The sequence below is a fragment of the Camellia sinensis genome, unplaced genomic scaffold, assembly GCF_055761805.1.
Source record: "Camellia sinensis isolate YWXY unplaced genomic scaffold, ASM5576180v1 Unanchor3, whole genome shotgun sequence".
Taxonomy (NCBI): Eukaryota; Viridiplantae; Streptophyta; class Magnoliopsida; order Ericales; family Theaceae; genus Camellia; species Camellia sinensis.
In genome coordinates this window covers 22,010,593-22,034,159 of record NW_028129178.1, presented here as the reverse complement: position 1 = coordinate 22,034,159, position 23,567 = coordinate 22,010,593, and the positions used below count along the sequence as shown (strand labels likewise).

At 36.9% G+C, this 23,567-nt stretch overlaps 1 protein-coding gene and 1 long non-coding RNA gene across 3 annotated transcripts; both read left to right on the top strand.

Annotated features, from left to right (window-relative positions):
* The first annotated feature begins 3,336 nt into the window (after nucleotides 1-3,336).
* LOC114287572 (uncharacterized) lies at nucleotides 3,337-18,522 on the top strand. Of its 2 annotated transcripts, none has more exons than XM_028230958.2 (5): nucleotides 3,337-3,863; nucleotides 3,976-4,107; nucleotides 16,680-16,844; nucleotides 17,572-17,877; nucleotides 18,189-18,522. In XM_028230958.2, the coding sequence occupies exons 1-5, from the start codon at nucleotides 3,588-3,590 to the stop codon at nucleotides 18,327-18,329; spliced, it is 1,020 nt and encodes a 339-aa protein (XP_028086759.2). In that variant the 5' UTR covers nucleotides 3,337-3,587; the 3' UTR covers nucleotides 18,330-18,522. The 2 variants fall into 2 exon arrangements, with proteins under 2 accessions (XP_028086759.2, XP_028086757.2); XM_028230956.2 differs by having other exon boundaries at nucleotides 3,352-3,863; nucleotides 3,976-4,134.
* On the top strand, nucleotides 4,141-16,332 carry LOC145816227 (uncharacterized). Its single transcript, XR_014358662.1, has 2 exons — nucleotides 4,141-4,624; nucleotides 4,918-16,332. It is a non-coding gene; the product is annotated as an uncharacterized LOC145816227 (long non-coding RNA).
* Nucleotides 18,523-23,567: the final 5,045 nt, after the last annotated feature.

Genomic DNA, 23,567 nt, shown 5'->3' with positions numbered 1-23,567 from the left:
TACTAATGTACAATTACAAAAGATTACCATCACAAATTTAGTTGTTATATACACACGCATAAGCCATGACACATTAATAACAACAAACAGAGATATATGATGCTAAAGTTAAATTTGCATATAACCATTGAACATTACTAACGTACATACACAGGTTCCATGGAAGTTAGTAATGGACAAAAATATGATAGTTAGTATTACGGCTCCCATATGCAACAACATACTACCAACATGGTACGAACATACTAACAACATACTGACAACATACTAACGTCTTTGTACATACTAAGAACATGGTAACGGTGCTTACATACGGCACAACAAAATGACAACGACAATGCAGAGCACATACACAATGGTCTTAAGGACACGCAAGGATTGTTGAATGTCTATGACATCAGCCCGCAATTGCATGGCAATTTCATCTCCGGGTGACGCATAGCCTTCGTTCTCTTGCCTTCGTTCTTCACACCAACCAATCCAACTTACACAGGGCTGATGAGTGAAAATTATGGAACTATTAGTTTCATGGGTTGTTAATGTTCATAAAGTTATGACCGGTAAAGATTGGGTCACTCACCACAGGGCGGGGACAGACAAAGTAGGAACGCCCTGGATTTTTGGTGGACCTGGAAATCTTAACAATACACGGGCCATGTCCACATGCACACATTCGTCGTGGCCATGTACTGGAAGTTGCAGTAGAGGTGAACGACGCCATGCTACGCTTTAATATAAATTAAATTTACATGAATCAATATGAACAGATACGAAGAGTAACGCAAATTTATATTTTAATATGTTTTTAACATCGTTTTAATATATTTGTAATATTTTTTTTAATATACCCAATTTTGTCATATATTTGTAATCACGTTTTAATATATTTACCTTCCTTCCCAAATTTAGTTTGTAATATATTTTTGACACTCTTTACTATTTAAATCAAAAATTCTAATATTTATTTTAATATATTATTAATATCTTTCTAATATAGTTTTAATATATTTGTTAATAAACTTTTTTTTAAAATATATTTGTAATATAAATTTCATGTATTTTGTAATTTGTTGTTAATATATGTAGATAATATATCTACCTTCCTTCCCAAATTTAGGTCCAAACATATTTTTTATCTAATTATTTTATTTTTTAGAAATGAGAATTGAGCATTTCGTATCGAGTAAAAAATATACTGAAATTAATAAATTTATTTTGTAATATATTTTGAATATATTTTTTATGATTTTTTGAAAATGGGTTTTTGAAAATATTTGTACTATATTTTTTAATAATTAAATTTTGTCATATATGTTTAATAAAATTTTTACACTCTTTACTTTTTAACTGCCGAATTTGTAATATAAATATTAAAATATTATTAATATCTGTCTAATATAGTTTTAATATATTTGTTAATAAACTTTTTTTTTTAATATATTTGTAACATAAATTTCATGTATTTTGTAATTTGTTGTTAATATATGTAGATAATATATGTACCTTCCTTCTCAAATTTAGGTCCAAATATATTTTTTATGTAATTATTATATTTTTTAGAAATGAGAATTGAGCATTTCGTATTGAGTAAACAATATACTGAAATTAATAAATCTATTTTGTAATATATTTTCAATATATTTTTTATGATATTTTGAAAATGGATTTTTGAAAATATTTGTACTACATTTTTTAATAATTAAATTTTGTCATATATGTTTAATCAAATTTTTACACTCTTTACTTTTTAACTCTAAATTTGTAATATATAATTTAATATATTATTAATATCTTTCTAATATTTTTGTAATATATTTGTTAATAAACTGTTTTTTTTTTATATATTTGTAATATAAACTTGTAATATTTTGTAATTTGTTGTTAATATATGTAGATAATATATGTACCTTCCTTCCCAAATTTAGTTCCAAATATATTTTTTATCTAATTAATATATTTTTTAGAAATGAGAAGCATTTCGTCTTGAGTAAAAAATATACGCAAATTAATACATGTAATTTGTAATATATTTTCAATATATTTTTTTTGATATTTTCAAAACATTTTTCAATATATTTATGATATAGTTTTTCATAATTAAATTTTGTCATATATGTCTAATAAAATTTTTACAGTATTTACTTTTTAAATCTAAATTTGTAATATACATTTCACATATATTTTTTTTCATATCTTGGTAATATATTTTTAATATATTGCTTAATTGTTGAAAATTTTTGTTATTTTTTTTTTTGGTACTATAAGTTTTATATATTTTGTAATTTGTTGTTAATATATCTAACTTCCTTCCCAAATTGAGTTGGAATTATATCTAATTTGTTATATACATTTCATATATATTTTGTAATTTGTTGTTAATATATATTTTTTTATGTAATTGAGTTGGAATTATATTTTTTATATATTTTTCACAAATGGAAATTGATCATTTCTATTAGCAAAAATTCAGGGTTCAGCATTGATTATAAACAAAAAAATATAACAAATCTGCCCCAAATGTGTGATAACCGAACAGATATATCTGCATTTCAAAATATAACCGAACAGATACAAAAAATATAGAACAGATTTGTACATCAGAACAGATATAACATTGGCATTTCCTTCAGTTTAAACAACGGTGCCTTCATAAATCTGCCCCAAATTTGTAATTCAGAACAGATAAATAAGATCAATAGATCTGATTTTCATAAATAAGAACAAATATTTTAAGAAGAACATATATTATATATATATATGTATGTATATATACAAATCTGCCCCAAATTTGTGATTACCGAACAGATTTTGAACATAACAACAGATCCAGAATCCCAGATTTGTCACAGAGACAGATTGGTGCCCCGTCTGTGTGTAATGTAAGCGTAATCAACCCAATCACGACCGTAAAGCAACAGATCGGCCATGAACCGATGCTGTTATGAACCTAAACTATGCAGATGGGAAGAAGAAGAAGAGAAATCAGATAGGCCATAGAGCATTACCTGCAGATTGGTTTGAGTTTGAGAGGCTTCGTTGTTGTTCGCCGCCGCGGATGCGTACTCCAGTGGCGATTTCCTCTGCCAAGGTCGCTTAGATGCCGTCAGATAGCTCCGTTCTTCTTCTCTTTTGCTTTGCGAAGGGTGTGTTGGGTTCAATCTGAGGCTTGTCCTGCAGATGGAAGAGAGTTTAACCTATCGGGACATTTAGGTAAATTTACACGACCAAGCCTCTCCCATACCCGTGAAATGCATTTTTGTCGGGACGTGGCTGAAATAGCCAACTTTGTCGCGACGTGGCTAATTTAGCCCGGCTTTTCCTTCCCAAACAACACCTTAAGGTGTTCGATAGTTCAAATCTGATTATTTCAATTTGTTTTAATTTAATTTTTTAAAAATAATCAGATCTCGATCGTTAAATTATTTTTCACCATTACACCGTTACAAGCAAGTAAGAAGGCATGGAGAGATACCAGTAGAGGATCTGAACTCCCGCGCACAACCCTCCCTCAACACAACGTCACTGGTTTGACTTTGATTGCCAGACACAGAGAGAGAGAGAGAGATCAGAACCAGAATCAGTATGATATGAGGGTGTTGGTGACCGGTGCTTCCGGTTACTTGGGCGGAAGGCTCTGCCACGCCCTCGTCAGGCAAGGCTATTCCGTACGGGCCTTCGTCAGGTCAAGCAGCGATCTGAGCTGCCTACCTCCGGCCGGCGAGTACGAGGGAGCTTTGGAGCTCGCTTACGGGGATGTGACTGACTACCGGTCCCTCCTGGCAGCCTGCTCCGGCTGCCACGTCATCATCCACTCCGCCGCCCTCGTCGAGCCCTGGCTTCCTGACCCTTCTAGATTCTCCACGGCAATCCTCCGATTCCCTTATCCTCCATTATTATTAAATTTGAATTTCATCGAATGAATTTAGTGCTCTCATTTATTATTATGTCTATGATTCTATTCTATTCTATTATTAGGTTAATGTTGGAGGTTTGAAGAATGTATTGCAAGCATACAAGGAGAGTGAGACGACCATACAGAAGATAATATACACATCCTCGTTTTTTGCCGTGGGATCAACCGACGGTTATGTTGCAGACGAGACTCAGGTGCTGCTGCTGCTACTACTACTAGTGGTTAATTTCAACTCCACAATTTTTGACTTTGTTATGCTATTTGGCCTTGTTTCATTAACCTGATTAATAGTGAAATGATTAATAATTTCATGAATTAGTTTATAATTAGTTATCCAATTATTCATTTTGTTATTTATTTATTTATTTCATACATGAAAGGGATAATTACATTTTACCCCTTTCACACGTTTTCACATTACCTCTTGATGTTTATAAATGTATTCATAAATCCATGTGGTTTTGACTGATGTGCAAAAGTGACATTTTCTGTTAGACTTAACTGCGCGTGGGCCAAATATGTCAGAGAAGTGTGTTTGCACTAAGGCCTCGTTTGGGAAGCAACCGGTTTAGCCAAAAGGCTAAAAAGTTACTAAAAAAATCAAAAAGTCAACAACCCATATCAAAAAGTCAAAAATTTCCTTTCCTCTTTACTTTTGCACATCTTTTCGTAAAAAGTCAAAAAGTCAAAAAGTTATTCCAAATATACTGGGTATGTTTGGTTTGTCTCTGAGAGATGTGTTTTAGAGATAAAAAGTACGAAAAATTGTTTGATTTGGTTTTTTTCAAAATATGTTTTGGAAAATTATTTTGAGAAAATTTTTTAGAAAAAGTGATTGATTTGATGTGTGTGAGAGAGAGATTTATTTGGAAAACTTGTTTGATTTACAAGTTTTGAGAAATTTTTTTGAGAAAATTTGTTTGATTTGATTACTTTTAAAAACTTATTTGTAAAGAAAATTTCCCAAAAATTTTTCACAAATACAAACCAAACGAACCCACTAGCTTTTTTTACATCATATTTTAGCTAAAAAGTCAAAAAGTTACTAAAAAAGTCCGTTCCCAAACGAGGCCTAAGATTAAGTGATTCGTGCCAAAATTGGGACGTGAATTGACTGATTTGCCCTTCCAATCTCTAAGTGTATAACCCGTCTCTCTCTCTCTCTCTCTCTCTCTCCCCTACCCCTACCCCTACCCAATTTTTTGATTCTACTATCTCTCTCTCTCTCTCACCTCTTCCCTTGCTTCAACCCAGCTATGGCGGCGAACCGGTCGCCCCACCACCAACCGAAGCTGATCTTCACGGCCTCTAAGGCTCTTGATGACATCCGATTGGTTCGTCTCTCCTACTCCCTCCGATCAGTGTGTGTGATTGTGGCAGACCCATCGGGTGTAGATGAAGAGGAGTGTGATGAGGAGGATGAAGGCGACGAGGACCACGATGGAGAAGAGGGTACGGCCTCGCATTTATAAGTCTCTATCGTCCAATTCAAGGTAGCGCTAGTGAACTGGTCGGTGGTGTTGCTGTTTGAGCCACTCACCTTGGTGGTAGACAAACAGCTACCCATCTTCTAGTTTTTGTCAAATATGAAAAATTCAGAACTATGGAGAGATCAAACCCACCCAATAATCAAATAGATGACACTAATCATATATACAGAGAGGTATATCTCTGTGTGTATATATATATTGAGAGAGAGAGAGAGAGAAATAGATGTTGTGTGTATATATGTCTCGTGTGTTGGGCACACATTCAACTTTCTCATTGATAATGAATTTGGTATTTGATTCTTTGTTCAAATTAATAGAATCTTTTCTTTTCTTTCTTTCTTCTTCTTCTTCTTCTTCTTCATTTTTTTTTTTTTTTAAGAAAATGAAAAAAATATATGATGTTGATATTGGCGATGAATCGGTTGGGAGGAGTGTGCCTTTTTTGTTCCTTGAGAGAGTGAAAGACAACTTTAAGCAGTGTTATGGTGCTAGTATAAGAACTGATGGTCTAGATTTCCATTGGGGATGAAGATGATGACGAAGAAGATGATTTATTCCCAGACCGATTTAGTATTGCATACAATCTTTACAGAGAATTTGGGTGTGTACATCATTTCCTTTAATTTATTTTTTGGGCTTTTTTATTTGTTTGCTTGGGTTGGGGGTTAAGGGTATAGAACCTGCTTAATTTTGATAGGAATTGAGTTTGATCGGAAATGTAATGGGGGTTAAGGAGGAAAGTTTGGAGTAGATGGGAGGAAGAAAGGAAGAAGGGGGGATGGTCAAGAGAGACTACTATTAAAGAAGAAGAAGATCATGATGAGAGAGAGAGAGAGAGAGAGAGAGAGAGAGAGAGAGTTATGGTAGTAAAATGGCATTTGTAAGAAAATTGAAGACAGAGAGTTATGGTAGTAAAATGGCATTTATAAGAAAATTGAAGAAAAAATAAGGGTATTCTAGTCTTTTCAATAATTCTGTCACATCCCGTCACTTTTGCACGTCAATTAAAACCATAGAGAGTTTATGAGTACATTTATAAATGTCAGGGAGATAATGTGAAAATGCGTGAAACCACAGAGGGGTAAAATGTAATTATCCCTACATGAAATTATACACAGAAAGGTCCAAACTCAACAACTCTTGTGTTGTGTTTGGTTGGGGGATTTGAAAAGGAAAAAAGTAGGTGAAATGTGAATAAAATATAATTACATTTCATTTAATTTCGCACTCAATTTTTTCCTTTTCTTTTCTCTTTCCAAATCCATTCTCAAATCCCCCAATCAAAGTATAGGAAGGATTCTAGACCCAAGCAAAGGGCAAAGTGCCCTTCAAATAGGAGGCGGCCAACCAATTGGCAACACTGTTAACCACTCTAGGAACCCAATAAAACGAAAAAAAGAAGTAGAGCGCATAGCACAAATGTCATGAATAATAGCTAGGCATTACCATGGAGGGATCAGCTCTGAAACACACAACTCAGTGACAGCTTTGTTGTTGCTTTCCACTTGGACATTTGAGAGGTTCAGAGCTTGGGAGAGCACACGCAAGACGAATTACACGGGCTTCACTCTGCTGTGCTGAAGAAGCTTGGGCCAAAGTCACAATACCATCCAGAAGATTGCCCTCTCGATCTCTCAAAACAACAGCTAAGACTGCCTCAGTAGGATCAACAGAAAGGGGGCTGGTGATGCCATGGCTGCCAAGTGGAGAAGTACTCAAGCCATGATCCAGAGCTGTTCAGATTTCTCGCTAATAAGAGGTGGCAAGTTTGACTACCTGAGTAGGATCAACAGGGATGTGGTTGAAAACAAAATAATTTCTAGCTTTCCAAATGCACCAACTCACTGTAGCAACCTCACCCAACAAAGCACACTACTCTTTATTTGACACAACTCCCCAATGGACACCGTCCATATAATACTCCTCCGTCCCGAAATATTAGTCCCTTATTCCATTTTTCATTGTCTCAAAATATTAGTCCCTTTTTAAAAATTAAAGACTAAAATAACATGAATTTCATATTTTACTCTTCTTTTAAATTCATTAACATTAATGTTTTTGAAGTGTAATAATTGTACTACCAAAGGGTAATTTTGAAAAGTTATATTTTTAAAGTGTAATAATTGTACTACCAGAACAAAAAATTGGATTTCCCAAAAGGGATTAATATTTTGGGATGGATGGAATAGCTAAGGATATAGAGCAATTTCCCAGTTTCAGACCAAGATCACATCCAAACCAGACCCAGACCGCTCTAGTCCATCCACAATGAAAGAGAAGGTGTTCGATGGATTCTGGATTTTTCTGGCAAATAGGACAGGCTGACGAAGCTGCACACCGACAACGAGATAGATTTTCCTTAGTAGCTCACTTCTTGGAGCACACTCTCCACCAGAAGTTCTTGATCTTTGGCGGGACATTGAGCGACCGGATTTGTTTCCATACATCCTTTGGAGGTTGAAAGGAGGTGGATGCAACAGTATTCTCCCCTGGTAACTGGGCTGAACGAGCCACCTGATAACCACTCTTCACTTTGTTGTTGCCCTTTTTGGTGAAATTCCAAAAAGACTATCCTCATTGCCCTCAGAAGAAACTGGAATAGACAATATTTTTTGAACTTCTTCCTTACAAACAAGACCATTTAGCTTGCGAAGATCCCAATCCTTAGTGTTCTGATTGATAACCTCACTAACCAATTGAACCTGATTCTGTGCAGGCTTCGGGGAGTGGATTCTGAAATCACTTGAATGAGGTAGCCATCTATTGTCCCAAAACTGGATAGAGTTACCATTCTCCACCTGCCACCGTAGACCTCACTGAAGCAAATCTCTTCCAAGGAGGATGCTTGACCATGCCCAAGATGGACTACGACCCCGTCTTGCTGATAAAAAATTAGAATGGGATAGTAGATTCCTTTCAGTATTCTTGCACAAAAGGAGTTTGGAAACTTCAAAAGCCTCCATGCCTATTTGGCCAACAGTGCAGTATTGAAAGACTTGAAATCCCTAAAACCCATACCGCCATTTGACCTAGCAATAGATAATCAATCCCAATGAATTGCTAGAATAAGAATTGAGACGATCAAGGAATTTCTTGGGGAAGGTGAAACAGGCCATAGCATAAACAGGGATGGCTTGGACAACTGCTTTCACTAATGTTTCCCTACCAGCTTGGGAAAGGAGGCTTTGTTTCCACCCTGGCATCTGGTGGATAGCTTTCTCAATGAGATACCTATATGCCTCAAGACATAGACCGACCCCAAAAGGTGGGAAGGCCTAGATACTTGTTGCCATGATCAATAGCTGGAATTCCCAACAACTCACAAGTGGTTTTTCTTGCCGAATCCAGAGTAGTTGAGGAGAAGATAATGCTAGACTTGTTGAAATTAATGGTCTGTCCAGAAGTAACACAGCAAGATTCCAAAATATCCTTCAAACATTGGCATTCCAGCAGATTTGCTTTGGCAAATAGGAGGGCATTGGCGAAGAACAAATGAGACAACTTCGGGCAATCCTGCTTGAATTTAAGTCCATTAAAGGGAGAGAACATCCATAGTGAGCACAAATAGATAAGGAGACAAGGGATCTCCTTACCTAAGACCCCTAGATGGAATAAACGCTGCCGTCTTCACTCCATTAGCAAACAGTGAGAAAGAGACAGTAGACTCCACTTGCATGACCCATTTGATCCACAAACTATCAAAACCCAATTTCACCAAAAGAGCTTCCAAAAAATCCCATTGAACTCTGTCATAGGCTTTATTGAAATCAAGCCATCTCATGCATTGCCCCCCTCTTCTTGAGTTTCAAATGGTGAAAGGCCTCATGTGCCACAATGATATGATCTTGAATTAAACTGCCTGGGATGAAGGTCGACTGGTGAGGAGAAATGAGCTTTTAAAGCACCGACTTAAGCCTATTAGCCAGAATTTTTGAGATGATCATGATATTAAAATTGCACAGGCTTATAGGGCGATATTGAGAAAGTTTCTCCGGATGTGGGACTTTCGGAATTAGCACTATGTTGGTCTGATTCTGTTAGAATTTACCATCACCTACCACACACTTACCATCACCTACCACACACTCACCTACTACACTCACCTACTCCTCACCTACCACCACCTAACCTACATCTATATAATCAATCAATTGTAACAGAATCAAATATCAATCAACAATTAATCAATCAATAATACATCAGTTTTTTTACATGGTATCAGAGCAATAGGTTAAAGATCTTGGTGTTCTCCGCCTTCTGGCGGGCGGCAACCTTGCCTTGACCGCCCGCCGGATCCTCTGCATCAGACATGATCCCTCTCCCTCATGGCCATGGCAGCTACATTTACACACAGCAGCAGCTCCTATCACACAACTCACAGTAAAAAAAGGAAATGGCATCATCTTGCACTGCCAAAGGAATCCTTTACCCATCAGTCCGCAACCTTCTTCCGGCAAGTCGTTCGCCGGACAGACCATCGCCGCCGTACACTCCGGCCTCACCAACATCGATCAGCTGGCGGACACCCCCACCCGCTGCTCCCACCACCGTCGCGCCCAGTTAGCGCCCTTCTTCCGGTTCCCCGACGACATCCTCCTTGCCGACGGCGACTTCCACCTCGCCTCCCTCGACTTCCCTTATGTTGCCAAACACCGTTCTCTGCCTTCTCATGGCTGCTGTGAGATGGAGGGTGAGAGAGAGTACACTGCTTTTATCTTTTATCTATTTTTTATTTTATTTTATTCTTCTCCAACACAACTATACCAAACTCCCACCACCGTCCCATTTCCACACGCTGAAACCATGTGCACTTTTTTTTTATTTTCCTTTTTTTTTCTCTTTTCTTCTACTTTTTCACCCATGATTCCCCTTACTTTAAATAAACAAATAAAAACATAAAAAAAAAAAAAAAAAACCAAAAACGGACTCTTTATCTCTCCCTTTCGGCAGAACTGCACATGGGCACACACTCAACTTTCTTTCTTTTATTTTATTTTATTTCTTTATTTCTTTTATTTAAACAAAAAAAAAAACAAAACCATTGCAGGTTTTCTTTCTTTTTTTTTTTTATTTCTCTTTCACTTTCTTTTTCATCTTTTTTTTCTTCTTATTTCTTTGCACAAACACACCCAAAACAAACCCCAAAACAAAAAAAAAAAAACAAAAAAAAACACAAAAAAAAAACACAAAAAAAAAAAAAAAAAAAAAAACAAACACACAGAAGACGCAGACGACGCCGATGAACTGCACACCAAACTCTTTTTATTCATATCAGGGGCTCAACCCCGATCACAATTTTACAACAAAAAAAAAAAAAAAAAAAAAAAACAACAACAAAACAGCCACATCCACAGGCAGGATTTTCTTCTCTACTCTGCTGCGGGTCTCTTCTTCTTGCCTCCGTCTTGGACTGTCCTTGACGGTGCTGCATCTGAGTTTTCCACGCCGCCCAGCACGTTCACTCCCCCATACTCTTCCACTGCAGCATATGGCGGCCCTTCAAATCGGAACATCACGGTGGCCTTCCGCTTCAGCTCCTTGTTTTCCGCCTTTAGCACACTTATCTCTGCTCGCGCATCCTTATACATGCGTTGGAGCAGAGCCAGTTGGGCGTTTACATGCTGCACCTCATTTGTCCTACTCTGCAGCCGGTTCGACAAATTTGTGACCGCCGTCATGCTTTCCACACATGCCTTCAAAGTATACTGATTGGCCTCTACATCTGACTGCACTGCCATTCTTTGCTCCACCGACCGCATCGGAAAGTTCAACGGAGCAAACTCCGGGGCGCTTGGTTGAGTTTCCAGTGCCACCGCACCAGTTCTCTCTCTCGTTGACTCGTTGAGGTCGGGAAAGAGGGTGAGCAGCCCGCGGGAAGACGATGAAGCCATTTTCTAGGCACCAGAGTGTTACACAATATCTCTCTCAGAAAACAGAGTGTTACAGAATCTCTCTCAGAACTCTCTCTCAGAATATCTCTCGCAGGTTTTTTGCCTCAGCCTCAGCCTCTGTCTTATAGCCGAGGCAGCCACGAGCATCGCGCGCCTCTTCCCACCAGCCGACAAAAGGGCACGCCAGCCAAGGCACTCACGTGCATCGCCGCGTGTCTGGCGCGCCTTTTGATGGCTCGTCTTTTGATGAATTGGGCACGCCTTTTGATGGCACGCCTTTTGACAAAAATGGGCACACCTTTTGAGGGTGCAACTTTTTCAAGGGTCCGACAAGACTCTGTAAACTGTCCCGACATAGATTCCGGTTAGTTTCTACAGGGGTCCGACAAGACTCTGTAAACTGTCCCGACATAGATTCCGGTTAGTTTCTACAAGGGTCCGACAAGACTCTGTAAACTGTCCCGACATTGATTCCGGTTAGCTCCTTCATGGGTCCGACAAGACTTTGTAAACTGTCCCGACATTGATTCCGGTTAGTTTCTACAAGGGTCCGACAAGACTTTGTAAACTGTCCCGACATTGATTCCGGTTAGTTTCTACAAGGGTCCAGCAAGACTCCGTAAACTGTCACCACAACTGTCACAACATTGTCTGCTACAACGGTCCGACATGACCCCATAAACTGTCTTCTACATCGGTTTGACACCGCCATCCAGTGTCCTCTACAACGTTATGACACCACCATCCAGTGTCTTCACCAACGGTCTGACACGACCATACAGTGTCTCCTATCTTTATTTTATTTTTTATGTATTTTCTTGTTTTGTTCCTCTCTCCAAACTCAAGTTGGTTAGTTTCTATCCTCCTTGAGTTTGCGGGGGGCTGTTAGAATTTACCATCACCTACCACACACTTACCATCACCTACCACACACTCACCTACTACACTCACCTACTCCTCACCTACCACCACCTAACCTACATCTATATAATCAATCAATTGTAACAGAATCAAATATCAATCAACAATTCATCAATCAATAATACATCAGTTTTTTTACAGATTCCATTCCTGCAGAAAACCATTCCTAAAAACCCTTTTGATTGCCACGCAGACCTCTGTCCCTATAACCTCCCAATACTTGTTATAAAAAATCCCCGAGAAGCTGTTAGGCCCAGGCGCTTTGAGGGAACCTAGTTGGAAGGCTGCATCCTTAATTTGTTGGTCTGTGACTGGCCTAATCGGAGATGCATTCATATCAGAAGATACTTGATGATCCACTGCTGAAAGAGCTGCCTCCATGTCCCTCTGCTGGTGACAGATGAAAAGGGTTGAAAAAAATCCAAAAGATGGGATTGATATCCTCATCCGAAGTTAACCACCTTCCCTTTTCATCCAGCAATTTAATCAAGCAGCTGTGTTGCCTTCTCTGCGTAACCGAGGCATGAAAGAAGGCAGAATTGTGGTCTCCACACTGCAACCATTTAACCCTAGACCTCTGATGCAACCCTAGACCTCTGATGCAAGTACATTTCCTCCCTTTTGAGTGTTTCAGCAATCTCTTTTTGAATAGCCTGTTGGGCTTGCTAATTATCTGTAGAATGGGGACAGGCTTGTAATCTAGCAAGTTTAGCCTTCAAATCATTGAATCTATGAGCGTCATTCCCAAACTCTCACATACTCCAACTTTTCAAGCCTACTTCACACGATTTGAGTCTTTGACACACACACAACATTGGAGAACCCAAGAAGTTCCTTGCCATTTGGAAGCTATAACTTCTTCACACACCGGGGAGATGGTACACATTGATTCAAACTTGAATAACCTAGGCACTCTTTTAGGGGGGATGACAGTATTGAGGAGAATACGACAATGGTCCGATCCAATGAAAACTTCATGAAACACTTGAGCATAAGGGAACATATTTCTCCATTTGACCGTGGCAACAACTTTATCCAACCTTTCATGAATATGAACATCACCACCTTGGTTATTAGTCCATGTATAAGCTTGCCCATTAAATTCTAAATCCATAAAAGCACACTCATTGAGGAGGTTCTAAAATTCTCAATCCTCCTAGCATTAGGCTCAACCCCACATTTTTTCTCCCAAACAGACCCAATTTCATTAAAATCTCCTATGCAAAGCCGAGGCAGATTACTCTCTCTAGCGATGGACCGAAGATAGTGCCAAAAAGCCACCCTTTGAGCCAGCCTAGAAAGGGCATAGATGGAGGTAATTAGCCAATTTAGATCAGAGCCAGAGATCAAATAGCAAAAAAAGATTGCTCCCCTTATGTCTTACATCCAAACCAACTTCATGAATCCACCACAAAGCCAAGGCGCTTCCTAACTAGTTCCAATTCTGCTCACTTATTTTTCGTCTCCGTCAAGAAGATTATTCCAAGACAATGGGTTTTACTCAACCCTCGCAAGATCTGGACTGTCTGGGGTCGCCCAATCCTCTGACAGCTCCAGCTTATTATAAACATGAACCTAGTGGCTGTTTGGGGCCAGCCACCAATGCCCTGTTCAAGTTATCCTTCTGAGAATCCAAAGGATAGGTATTGGGTACTTGGGAATAGAAATCTGTCTCCTCCACTGAAGCACTAAGATCATCACGAATGACAACATCAACTAGCTCTTGATGAGCATGCTTGCTTGACTTCTTGCCCTGTTTACTAGAGGAAGTACCCCCTCTATTTCTCCTGAAGTTACCCAATCCCCTAGCAGTAGTAGCACCATGAAAGGGGTGGATATGTAAGGGTGAGCTCATGGGCTAACTTAATAGCCGTGAATGAAGATTCAAACTGTAGGTCCTCCTCAGGGGTCTTCCTTATCTTCCATTGAAAGCACAAGATAAGAATGCAGTGGATACATTTTTGCAAAGGTAAGCTGTTTGGATATGGAGATAGGGCTAGAAGAAGGGCTATCTTCATGAGAAGAAGATGGATATGTAGACAATAAAGAGCCTGGGCTGGAAGGGAGTCTAGGCTATGAAAGAAGTTTGGGCTTTGTAAGGAGTTTGGGCTATCTGGGGGTTCGGAGACAAAGTAGGCTGGTTCAAGAACTACTGGGCTGGGCACAAAAGAGTCCCTGGGTTCCAAATTAGTTTTGCTTCTTTATCGTCTTTAGCGATAAGCACTAAGGATCAAGAAGTCAAGAATCTCTACTCTAATAGGCTCAAAGCTTTCTGAGAAATTGAGAAGCTTCAACTGGAGCTACTACTCATTCAAGCCCAAGAGAAGACACAAAGACGTTCCACCCCTATTCCCTCTAAAGCCCCTTTTCAATAAAAGATAGGCAGATAAACACCTTAAGCCCAGGCTTGGTAGAAATATGAAGGTGGGGGGGTGGGGCATGAATTTTTAAAGGTGACGACGAATTAAGTGAAGGGATTGAGGAGGAAACCTGTTTGGATGACATCAACTTGCAAATAGGTGGAGCTAGCTTGTGTGGAACATTCCTATCCTCAAACGTACTACTGCCAAGTGGTGATTGTAGGTGCACGTCAGGTGACTCTATTATAGGTGTCTGGCCTAAGGACGGAGGTGTTTGCAAAACCCCATGACCCAAAGAGCTAGTCTCTCCTTTTGCAGATCGTGCGTGCGCTACTTCCTCATGCGCCAATGCCTGATCCTGCCTTTGCCGGAGTATAGATTGAAGACGCTCCTCCATCTTATCTATCTGGGCACAATAGAATTCAACCAAGAGCCCAAAATTCTTTGCCACTCCAGTGCGTAACTCTGGGCCATACCCAGAACAATTCCCTTCTTCCCGATACACTAATTTGCAGGCCTTATTGTCATGGCCAATCCTTCCACAAGCATAACAATAATCGAAGAGGCGCTCGTACTTGAAATGAACCCAGGTCTCCTTAATCTCATTTGAGTTCAGAGTTTGTCTCTTGAGCATAAAACCTTTAGGCCATGTCTGTTTCGAGGCTTGAGTGGCCGGATTGGACTACCATGGCTGTGGGTCCCACACACATCATGTTTGGTAGTGAAATGGGTGGCGGATTGATAGTCTAAGGGGCTTAGTAATCCCTCCTCTGTAGGGAGATTAGCTTGGTTGGATTTTGGGTGGGATTAGAAAAATAGTGAGGGGATTGATTCTATTTTATATAATTTTTTTTTTTTTTTTACTAAGTGCACCTGTTTGTTTTAATATTTGTTTTAGTTTTTTAGTATAAAATTTATTATTTATTCATTTTATATAAAAATAATTTAACAATCCAATCACTAATCATATCCCATACTATCATCACAACAAACACACTTTTACTTAATTCTCTCACTAACAATCCCCGCATTAACAATCTCTTCACTAATCATCTGCTTACTAACAATCCCATCCAACCTAATCCGCCAAACAAACGTGGCCTTAGGGAGAGGGAGGGAAACATCCATCTCTACTCTGATACGAAGAAAACTCTGTGAGAGCGAGAGACCTTCATTAGGAGCTTCCACTCTACTCAGTTTCCCAATATTACCGGCAATAATTTGGCCGTTTCTGCGAGTCATCTTCTCCATAGGAAGCCCATGAACTTTGCCCCAAAAAGGACAATGAGTAAAGCCCATTTCAGAAATTGCTTTCCCTATCTCAAGTGGTTGGATAACTAAGAGGTTGCCCATAATGGACCAAGGAGAATTCTTGAGAACCAGAGAACGGTCATCCTCATTATCGAGCTTGAACATGAACACATTATCCGACCAAACTGAGATCGAGACTTTGGCTCTCATTTTTCGGGCTCCAAGAATAATACGAGTGACTGCTAGCCTATTGAGTGACTTCGAAGCCAAAATCTTCCCAATCAAACACAAACGGGAATTGTCACTGCTCTCATCCGAACCTTCCTCCAGCTCAAAAGAGCATAAAACATCAAGACCAGGCTCCACATTCGCCATGGAAAACAACCGAAACAGGGAAAAAATAAGGGAAAGAGAAAGGTAAAAACTAGAGAAAAGGGAGCTAAAACAGGGGAAAGGATAAGGGGAATAGAAAGGTGAAAACCAGAGAAATGGGGAGCTCAGAACGATTAGCAGTAAGAGAAAGGGTAGGCAAGATTGGAATGGCTCCAGAGAAAACCCTAAGGTAGAGAGAAACCCATCTAGAGAGAGAATTTTGCAGATACTTTAAGCACCATTTTCAGCCCCTCTCAATATTAAAAATTCGCCAATTTCGTTAGATTGAATGTCCGCTATATATGTAATCCAATTAATAAAATTTGCAATCAAATATGGAACTGTGAGGCTATGGACCAACAATCCCAATGCTACGCTATAATCCTACTAATAAAACATTTCATTTGGGTATTATTGGTAATTGGTTTGGTCATTGGGTATTGTTTTGACATCGTTGTGTGTTTTGTTTTTGTGGCAATAGATTCATTCTGCCAAGTCATTCTGTACAGAGTATGAGAAATCAAAGACAGTTGCAGATAAGATTGCCTTAGATGCCGCCTCAGAGGGGGTTCCTATTGTGGTTGTCTATCCCGGAGTTGTATACGGTCCCGGCAAACTCACCGCTGGAAATATAGTCGCACGTTTGGTAAAAACCATTCATTTTTTACTTCAGCTCAATTGCTTGTATATATATACATGTGTTTTATTTTTTTTTATTTTATTTTTAAATTATTTATATGATACATTCATGTCTAAATAAATATGCATGAATTTTTGGACTGTTGCTGAACGTCAGTATTGATGGTAGTTTATGGTGGCTGAAAAATGAGATTGATTGAATTGAAAGTGATGGTTGTTGATACAATTGTGCTGAACTGAGTATTTGTGGTGTATTTGTAACAGCTCTGATCAATTCTCTTATGCTTATTGTGTTTCAAATTTCTAGCTGGAAAATGTTATATAAATCTTACAAACAAATCTTAATAAAGCTTTGATATTTTAACTCAACTATCATATCTGCAAGTAAAAATAATTTGTGAAATTTGTATGTTTGTCTATAGCATTAGTCTTTCTAGTTGGTTAAGAACTTACATGTATGGAATTCATTACATAGAGATAGAGGCGGCTACTTTGGAGTAATAGAGTAATCTGTTGTGCATTATTGTTTTTCCAGTGCTAATTTCTAGCTTTTTACAACAAGAAGTGAGAAAAGATTTTTTTGCACCTTCATGGGTATGATCATTGATTTTTTTCAGGCATTGAGCAAGTGTAGTCATGCTTGTATGAAGTGCATCTACTTGGCTCTTATGACTGTTGTTATGTACTGTTCTGTATATGATAATGAAATTGAAAACATTTTATGCTCTTTTCAGATTATTGAACGTTTTAATGGGCGGTTACCTGGTTATATAGGCTATGGAAATGATAAGTTTTCTTTTAGTCATGTTGATGATGTAGTAGAAGGGCACCTTGCAGCTTTGAACAAAGGTCGACCAGGCGAAAGATATCTTCTAACAGGTGAAAATGCATCGTTCATGCATGTTTTTGATATAGCTGCAGCCATCACTGAAACAAAAAGGCCTTGGTTTAACATTCCGTTATCTGTCATTGAGGTTTATGGATGGATATCACTTTTTTTCTCTAAAATAACAGGAAAGCTTCCCCTGATCAGCCCCCCGGTATGCTCTCAATCCTTCCTCAAGTTTATGCTGATCTTGAATTTTGTTTAGAATATTATTTGTTTTTTTTTTTAAAATAATATATAAACAATCTGAGAAAGAATTATGTTAAAGGTTGTGTAATGTCTACCAACCCTCAGATTACCAGCCGGGTTCTCCTTTATTTATTTATTTATTTTTCTGATGAGCATCAATAAGGATTTGTGTCCTCTCTGAAGTCTACACTACTTTTGCTACTGCGATTTCCACCACCCTAAATTGTGAGTGAGATTTATGATTCATTTATGCATTTTTATTTATTTATTGAGCAGACAGTGTATGTTCTTGGACATCAGTGGGCTTACTCTTGTGAGAAGGCCAAGGCAGAGTTGGGGTATAACCCTAGAAGCTTGCAAGAAGGTCTAGCAGAGGTACTACCCTGGTTGAAGAGCTTGGGCTTGATAAAATACTAGATTGATGATATTTGGCTTGTGATGTGGGTGTACATGTACTAATATTAGCAGCCTATCATGATATGAGTGCATATATGTTGATGGGAAGAGGTATAGCCATTGTGAAATTTGCTTCATTTGCCTTGAGCTTGCCATAAACTGTCACTCACTGTCTGATGTTTCAAATTCAAGAAAAATCATATTTTGGGATAAATGTACCTGATTTGTTATGCGCAAATTTATGTTTGGCTTGTAAAGGCGCATTTACTTGTGTCGAATCAACATAGAATGGGTGTTGATATCTTTCTCGGTCTTCTGGTTAGAACTACATAGGTTCATCAATGCTATGTTTGATTTTGGTTATGATGCAATAGAAAGAAAAAGTCAAAAACAAAAAAATAATAATAAAATTAAATAAATAATTTAATGGTCGATAGAAAAATGAATTGATTCAAGGGGTTTTTTATTTTTTAAAGTGAAAAATATTTTCTAAACATAAAGAGACAGATCAATGACGTCACTATTGTTGTTGCCATTACTGCCACCCTAAAGTTGTGGCTACCACCCCTACCACCTCTTGGGCAGTAGGAGTTCGGTATGGGAAAATTTGTAAGTACAGGTAAAGATGGGATTTATTCAATCTGTAATGAAATGGATGGTTGCTTTAACGGAGGAATTTGACAACCAACCGTAGTCTAGTTTCAGCAACATAACATGTTGGATGGGTCAATTTATTTGGAAGAGAATTCTATTGGTGTGTATCATATGTCCATTTATGATTTTTTGTTGTGACATATTATGATGTTAGTTATAACTTAATGTGATATTGAGGCTTTGTTTGGGAACATGCTAATTTAGTAACTTTTTGGCTATTTAGCTAAAATATGAGCTAAAAAAAATTAGTATGTTTGGAATGATTTTTTGATTTTTTACGAAAAGATGTGTAAAAAGTAGAAAGAAAAGAGAATATTTGACTTTTTGGTATGGATTGTTGGCTTTTTGATTAATTTAGTAACTTTTTGATTTTTTAGTTAAAAGGGAGAGTTCTCAAACAAGGCCTGATTATGATATTTTTTATTATTATTAAGATTCAAAAGTTTTTAGTTATACCTCATATGACATTGTTTGGGAAGTGGGTTTGAGGCTAAAATAGTCACAAAAAACAACATAGGTTTTTTAGCTCCCAATAAAACAAAACATCACATTCAATCCATAATCATTACATTCTTTCTCTCACAAAAAAGTCAAAAAGTCAAAAGCCTTTTCCAAATCAGGCTTTTTAGCCTCAGACTAATATAGCTAAAAAAAATTAAAAAGTTAAAAAGTCAACCCACCTCTCAAACCAAGCCTTAGTGTTACTTTTTTACTTTTTCAGTGACTTTTTAATTTTTTAATTATTTTAGGGGATGCCAAATATGCACTTAATTATGACTCGATTTTTCTTTTTAATTATGCTTAAAGAGAATCTAATTATGTCCTTTATAGTAAAGATCACAAATGTCATGACTTGCCTATGCTTCTGTTGGCTTTTTGGCTTTTCGAAGGGTATTTTTGTGAATGTGAGCGTGCCAGCAAGGATCAATCAGTCCTTACAGAAATTGTGATTGTCAACCAATTATCAGACGATTGTGTTTTAGTTCTTTTCAGCCTCAATGAAGAGGACTTTTACTGGTGGCTTGATTTAGGAGAAGTTAATAGAAAATAACAGTAATATGAAGAACAATTGAAGTATTTCATAAAAATGAACACTTACAATGGTCCGAACTCAGCCTCAGAGAGGTTTACAACAGCAATCTACTTGTGAATCTACTTGAAGCTACTCCTATGAATCGAAGTGCAGTACTGGTATTTAAAGTGCAGGTATTTAAAGACTGGAAATGTAAATGACTGGAAAAGAAAATATATGAAGTAAATGACTGGTTTGTATGATCTGAGTCCGTCCTTTTTCCTGGGGGCTGCTCTGCTATTTATACTCGTCAGTGATGACCTTCGAACTGCACTTCGATCCGTCGAACTGCTCCTCCATGATCGCTGATCATGCTTCCTTAAAAGTAGCTCCATTACGCCATTACTGGCAGTTGAGCTTCCCTCTTGTACTGGATTTGAATATGAGTAACCGTTGAAGACACGTCATCTTGCATCCCGTTATTTGATCTAGTGTTACTCAGATCATGTGAGGACCAATATTTATTGCCACGTGTACGATCAGGATTAAAGGCTTGAATAACCTTCCTTTATTACCCTTACTATGCCACGTGTCGAACTGCAACTGACTTTTACAAAATATGTAGCCAACAGCTTCACACATAGCAATACTTTATTTGGATATATCCAGGACTGAATATTTGCTCAACCAAAGTCATCTTGATCTTTGTCAGAGAGTTTAGAAGGAGGGTAATGCTTCGATGCTTGGGAGTCATCTTGATCTTTGACTCCAGTTTTAGCAACATCTAAAATTTTACTACCCTATTTGTTTTTACATCAAGGAATTCGTATATAGAATTTTTATTTGACATCTAAGTGAGAATAATAGAAAAAATATTATTCACGAAGTTTGTTTTTAATTTTTTGAAAATACTTTTCAGAAAATTCTAATTTCTTATTTTATATATATATTTTTTTATTTTTACTGATTTTTTTTTTAAATTTTTAGACACACCTAACGTAAATACACTTAAAAAGTATAATTTTCGTGAAAAAAAATCTTTAAAAATTCACTAAATATCAAAAATATATAAAAGAAAATACAAAAATCATTATATTTTTCATATTTTTGTGTATTTATTAATATTTTTTAAAAAAATTTCATAAATTCTTTACTATTTAGATACATCTAAATAAGGTGCATCTAAAAAAGTAAAAAAAAAAATTCTTAAAATTTTAAAAATATTCACTAAAAATAAAAAAAAAAACAAAAAGTAAAAAATTCAATTTCCAAAAAACTAAATTTATAAAACTGAAACCAAAATTATTAAAATATAACAATTTATCTAGCGGCACCTAGTCAAAACCGGTTAAACTTGTCTGAATTTATAAATGGATTTAAATAGGTTTGTCCTTACGAACCTAGTTAAAATTAAATTTAATTGAATTGAACATGGTTACCACTTTTGCTATCACCACCATGACTCAACCATTGCTGCCATCTACTAGAAAAATATTTGATAAAATAAAACGGATGACTCAACCATTGCTGCCATCTACTAGAAAAATATTTGATAAAATAAAACGGATTGATTGAGATCATTTGTTAAATTCGTATGCAAATGTCGGGAAATTTTCAAAATGATTTTCAAAATTTATAATTTAGTTCTTGAATGTTTTCAAAACCTTTCTTGATTTTCTTTAGAAAGTTCGAAATAAGCTTGGGAATTTCATCCCACATTGGAAAGAGAGGAAAACATGGAACACTTAATAAAGTGTTAAATGAAATATTCTTTTAAATATAGAATTATGGAATGAATGTTAATATGCATACACTCACACCACAAGGATGGAGCACCACGCCCACGTGTGGTGTGGATAGTGTGACATTTGATGGTGCACTTTGCACTGGCACCATGAGGGTGCTTTTCTATTTACATTAGGCATGCGCCTTTCTATTTACATCAGACAGGCTAGAGTGATAACGTGGTGTGGCGATGAATCAACCAATCGATTGAACGGTTGCTTATTCGATTTGAAGTGGCTTGATAATAGCCGTTGATTGAACGTGGATCCAATGTGGTATGGGTGATGTGGAATACAATCAGCTTGGTGTTGCGTGGTAGTGAATCCATTGGCGATAAGTCAACCAACTGATCGAACGATTGTGTGTCCGATCTGAAGCGGCTTGAAATGACACCCGATCATGATTAGGTGTGATCAGTCAAGGCATCTATTCGGTGTGAGATGGATTTGCACCATAGATCATCGATCTAATGGTTATATCTGATCTATTCAGTGTGAGATGGATCTGCACCATAGATCGTCGATCCAACGGTCACATCTGATTGGATGAGAACAAAAAATATGACTTTTCAATCAAATGCATCAAAGGTCTATAAATAGGCTGTAAAATCAGCCATTTCAATACATTCAAAAATCCTAAAAGCATTCCTACAACTCTCTCTCTCTCTCTCTTGATTTAGAATTTTCGATCAAAAGTTTTTTAAAGCAAGTTTCTACTTTTCTTACTAATAATCAAGTTTTGTAGACTTGGTTATTAGTGTCTTGGCTTTCTTGATTATATCAAGAGTATTCTGATCTATTATCGTCAGTGCAGACGCCGATAAACTTGATCCTAAATCAGGCTTCATTGTATCTTAGAGGCGAATTTATTATAATCCCTTGCACACCTTTTGGGTAGGTACAAATATTGTCTTTAGGAAAATAACTAAGTAACGCGACTTGAAGTATCAATTTTCTGTACTACAAAGAGTTTTGAAGACCCGGAAATCACCAATTGAAGAATTCAAGACAAATTGCTTCAACAATTCAATCTAGCAAGATTACTCTCATTTATTAAAGGTAAATTACAAATACATCCCCTGAGGTTGTTTGCTTAAAATATGAATTGTTCCCTATAATTTTAGGAAATATGTCTTATAAGATCCGAAAATCACCAATTGAAGAATTCAAGAAAAATTACTTCAACAATTCAATCTAGCAAGATTATTCTCATTTATTAAAGGTAAATTACAAATACATCCTCTGAGGTTGTTTGCTTAAAATATGAATTGTTCCCTATAATTTTAGGAAATATGTCTTATCCTTTCAACTTTCAAATTGCATAACAATGACACTTTTTATTAATAAATTATTAACTCAATTAACAATTTTTAATTATGTTAGAAATATATTTCAATTAATAATTCTAATAATTTTATTGTTGCATAGGAGAGTAGTTAGATTATTATTTTTTTGTTAAATAAAAAATTATAAGAAGGGATATTTGTAACTTTCAGAATCCCATAGATAATTCGTATTTTAAACAAAATCTCAGGATGTATATTTATAATTTATTCTTTATTTAATAGATGGACATTGAATTATTTTAAGTGCTTATTTGATTACGCAAATTATAGTATAGGATTGAAATTATTAATCCATGAGACTTACATTTCAAGGTTTGATTGTAATTTTTGTTATTTAGACCAAGGTTGTTAAAATCGGGATTCTACGTAGGATCGTTAGAGGTGTTTATAGGATCGGATCGTAGAATCGGATCAAGAATCGTAAGATCCTACCGAAAAAGACAATTACATAATAATTTTATTT

Coding starts and splice junctions, on each gene's coding strand:
- LOC114287572 (XM_028230956.2), top strand. CDS start 3,588: ATGAGGGTGTTGGTGACCGGTGCTTCCGGTTACTTGGGCGGAAGGCTC. Junction 16,845..17,571: donor GAAATATAGTCGCACGTTTG/GTAAAAACCATT, acceptor TGCTCTTTTCAG/ATTATTGAACGTTTTAATGG. Junction 17,878..18,188: donor TTCCCCTGATCAGCCCCCCG/GTATGCTCTCAA, acceptor TTTATTGAGCAG/ACAGTGTATGTTCTTGGACA.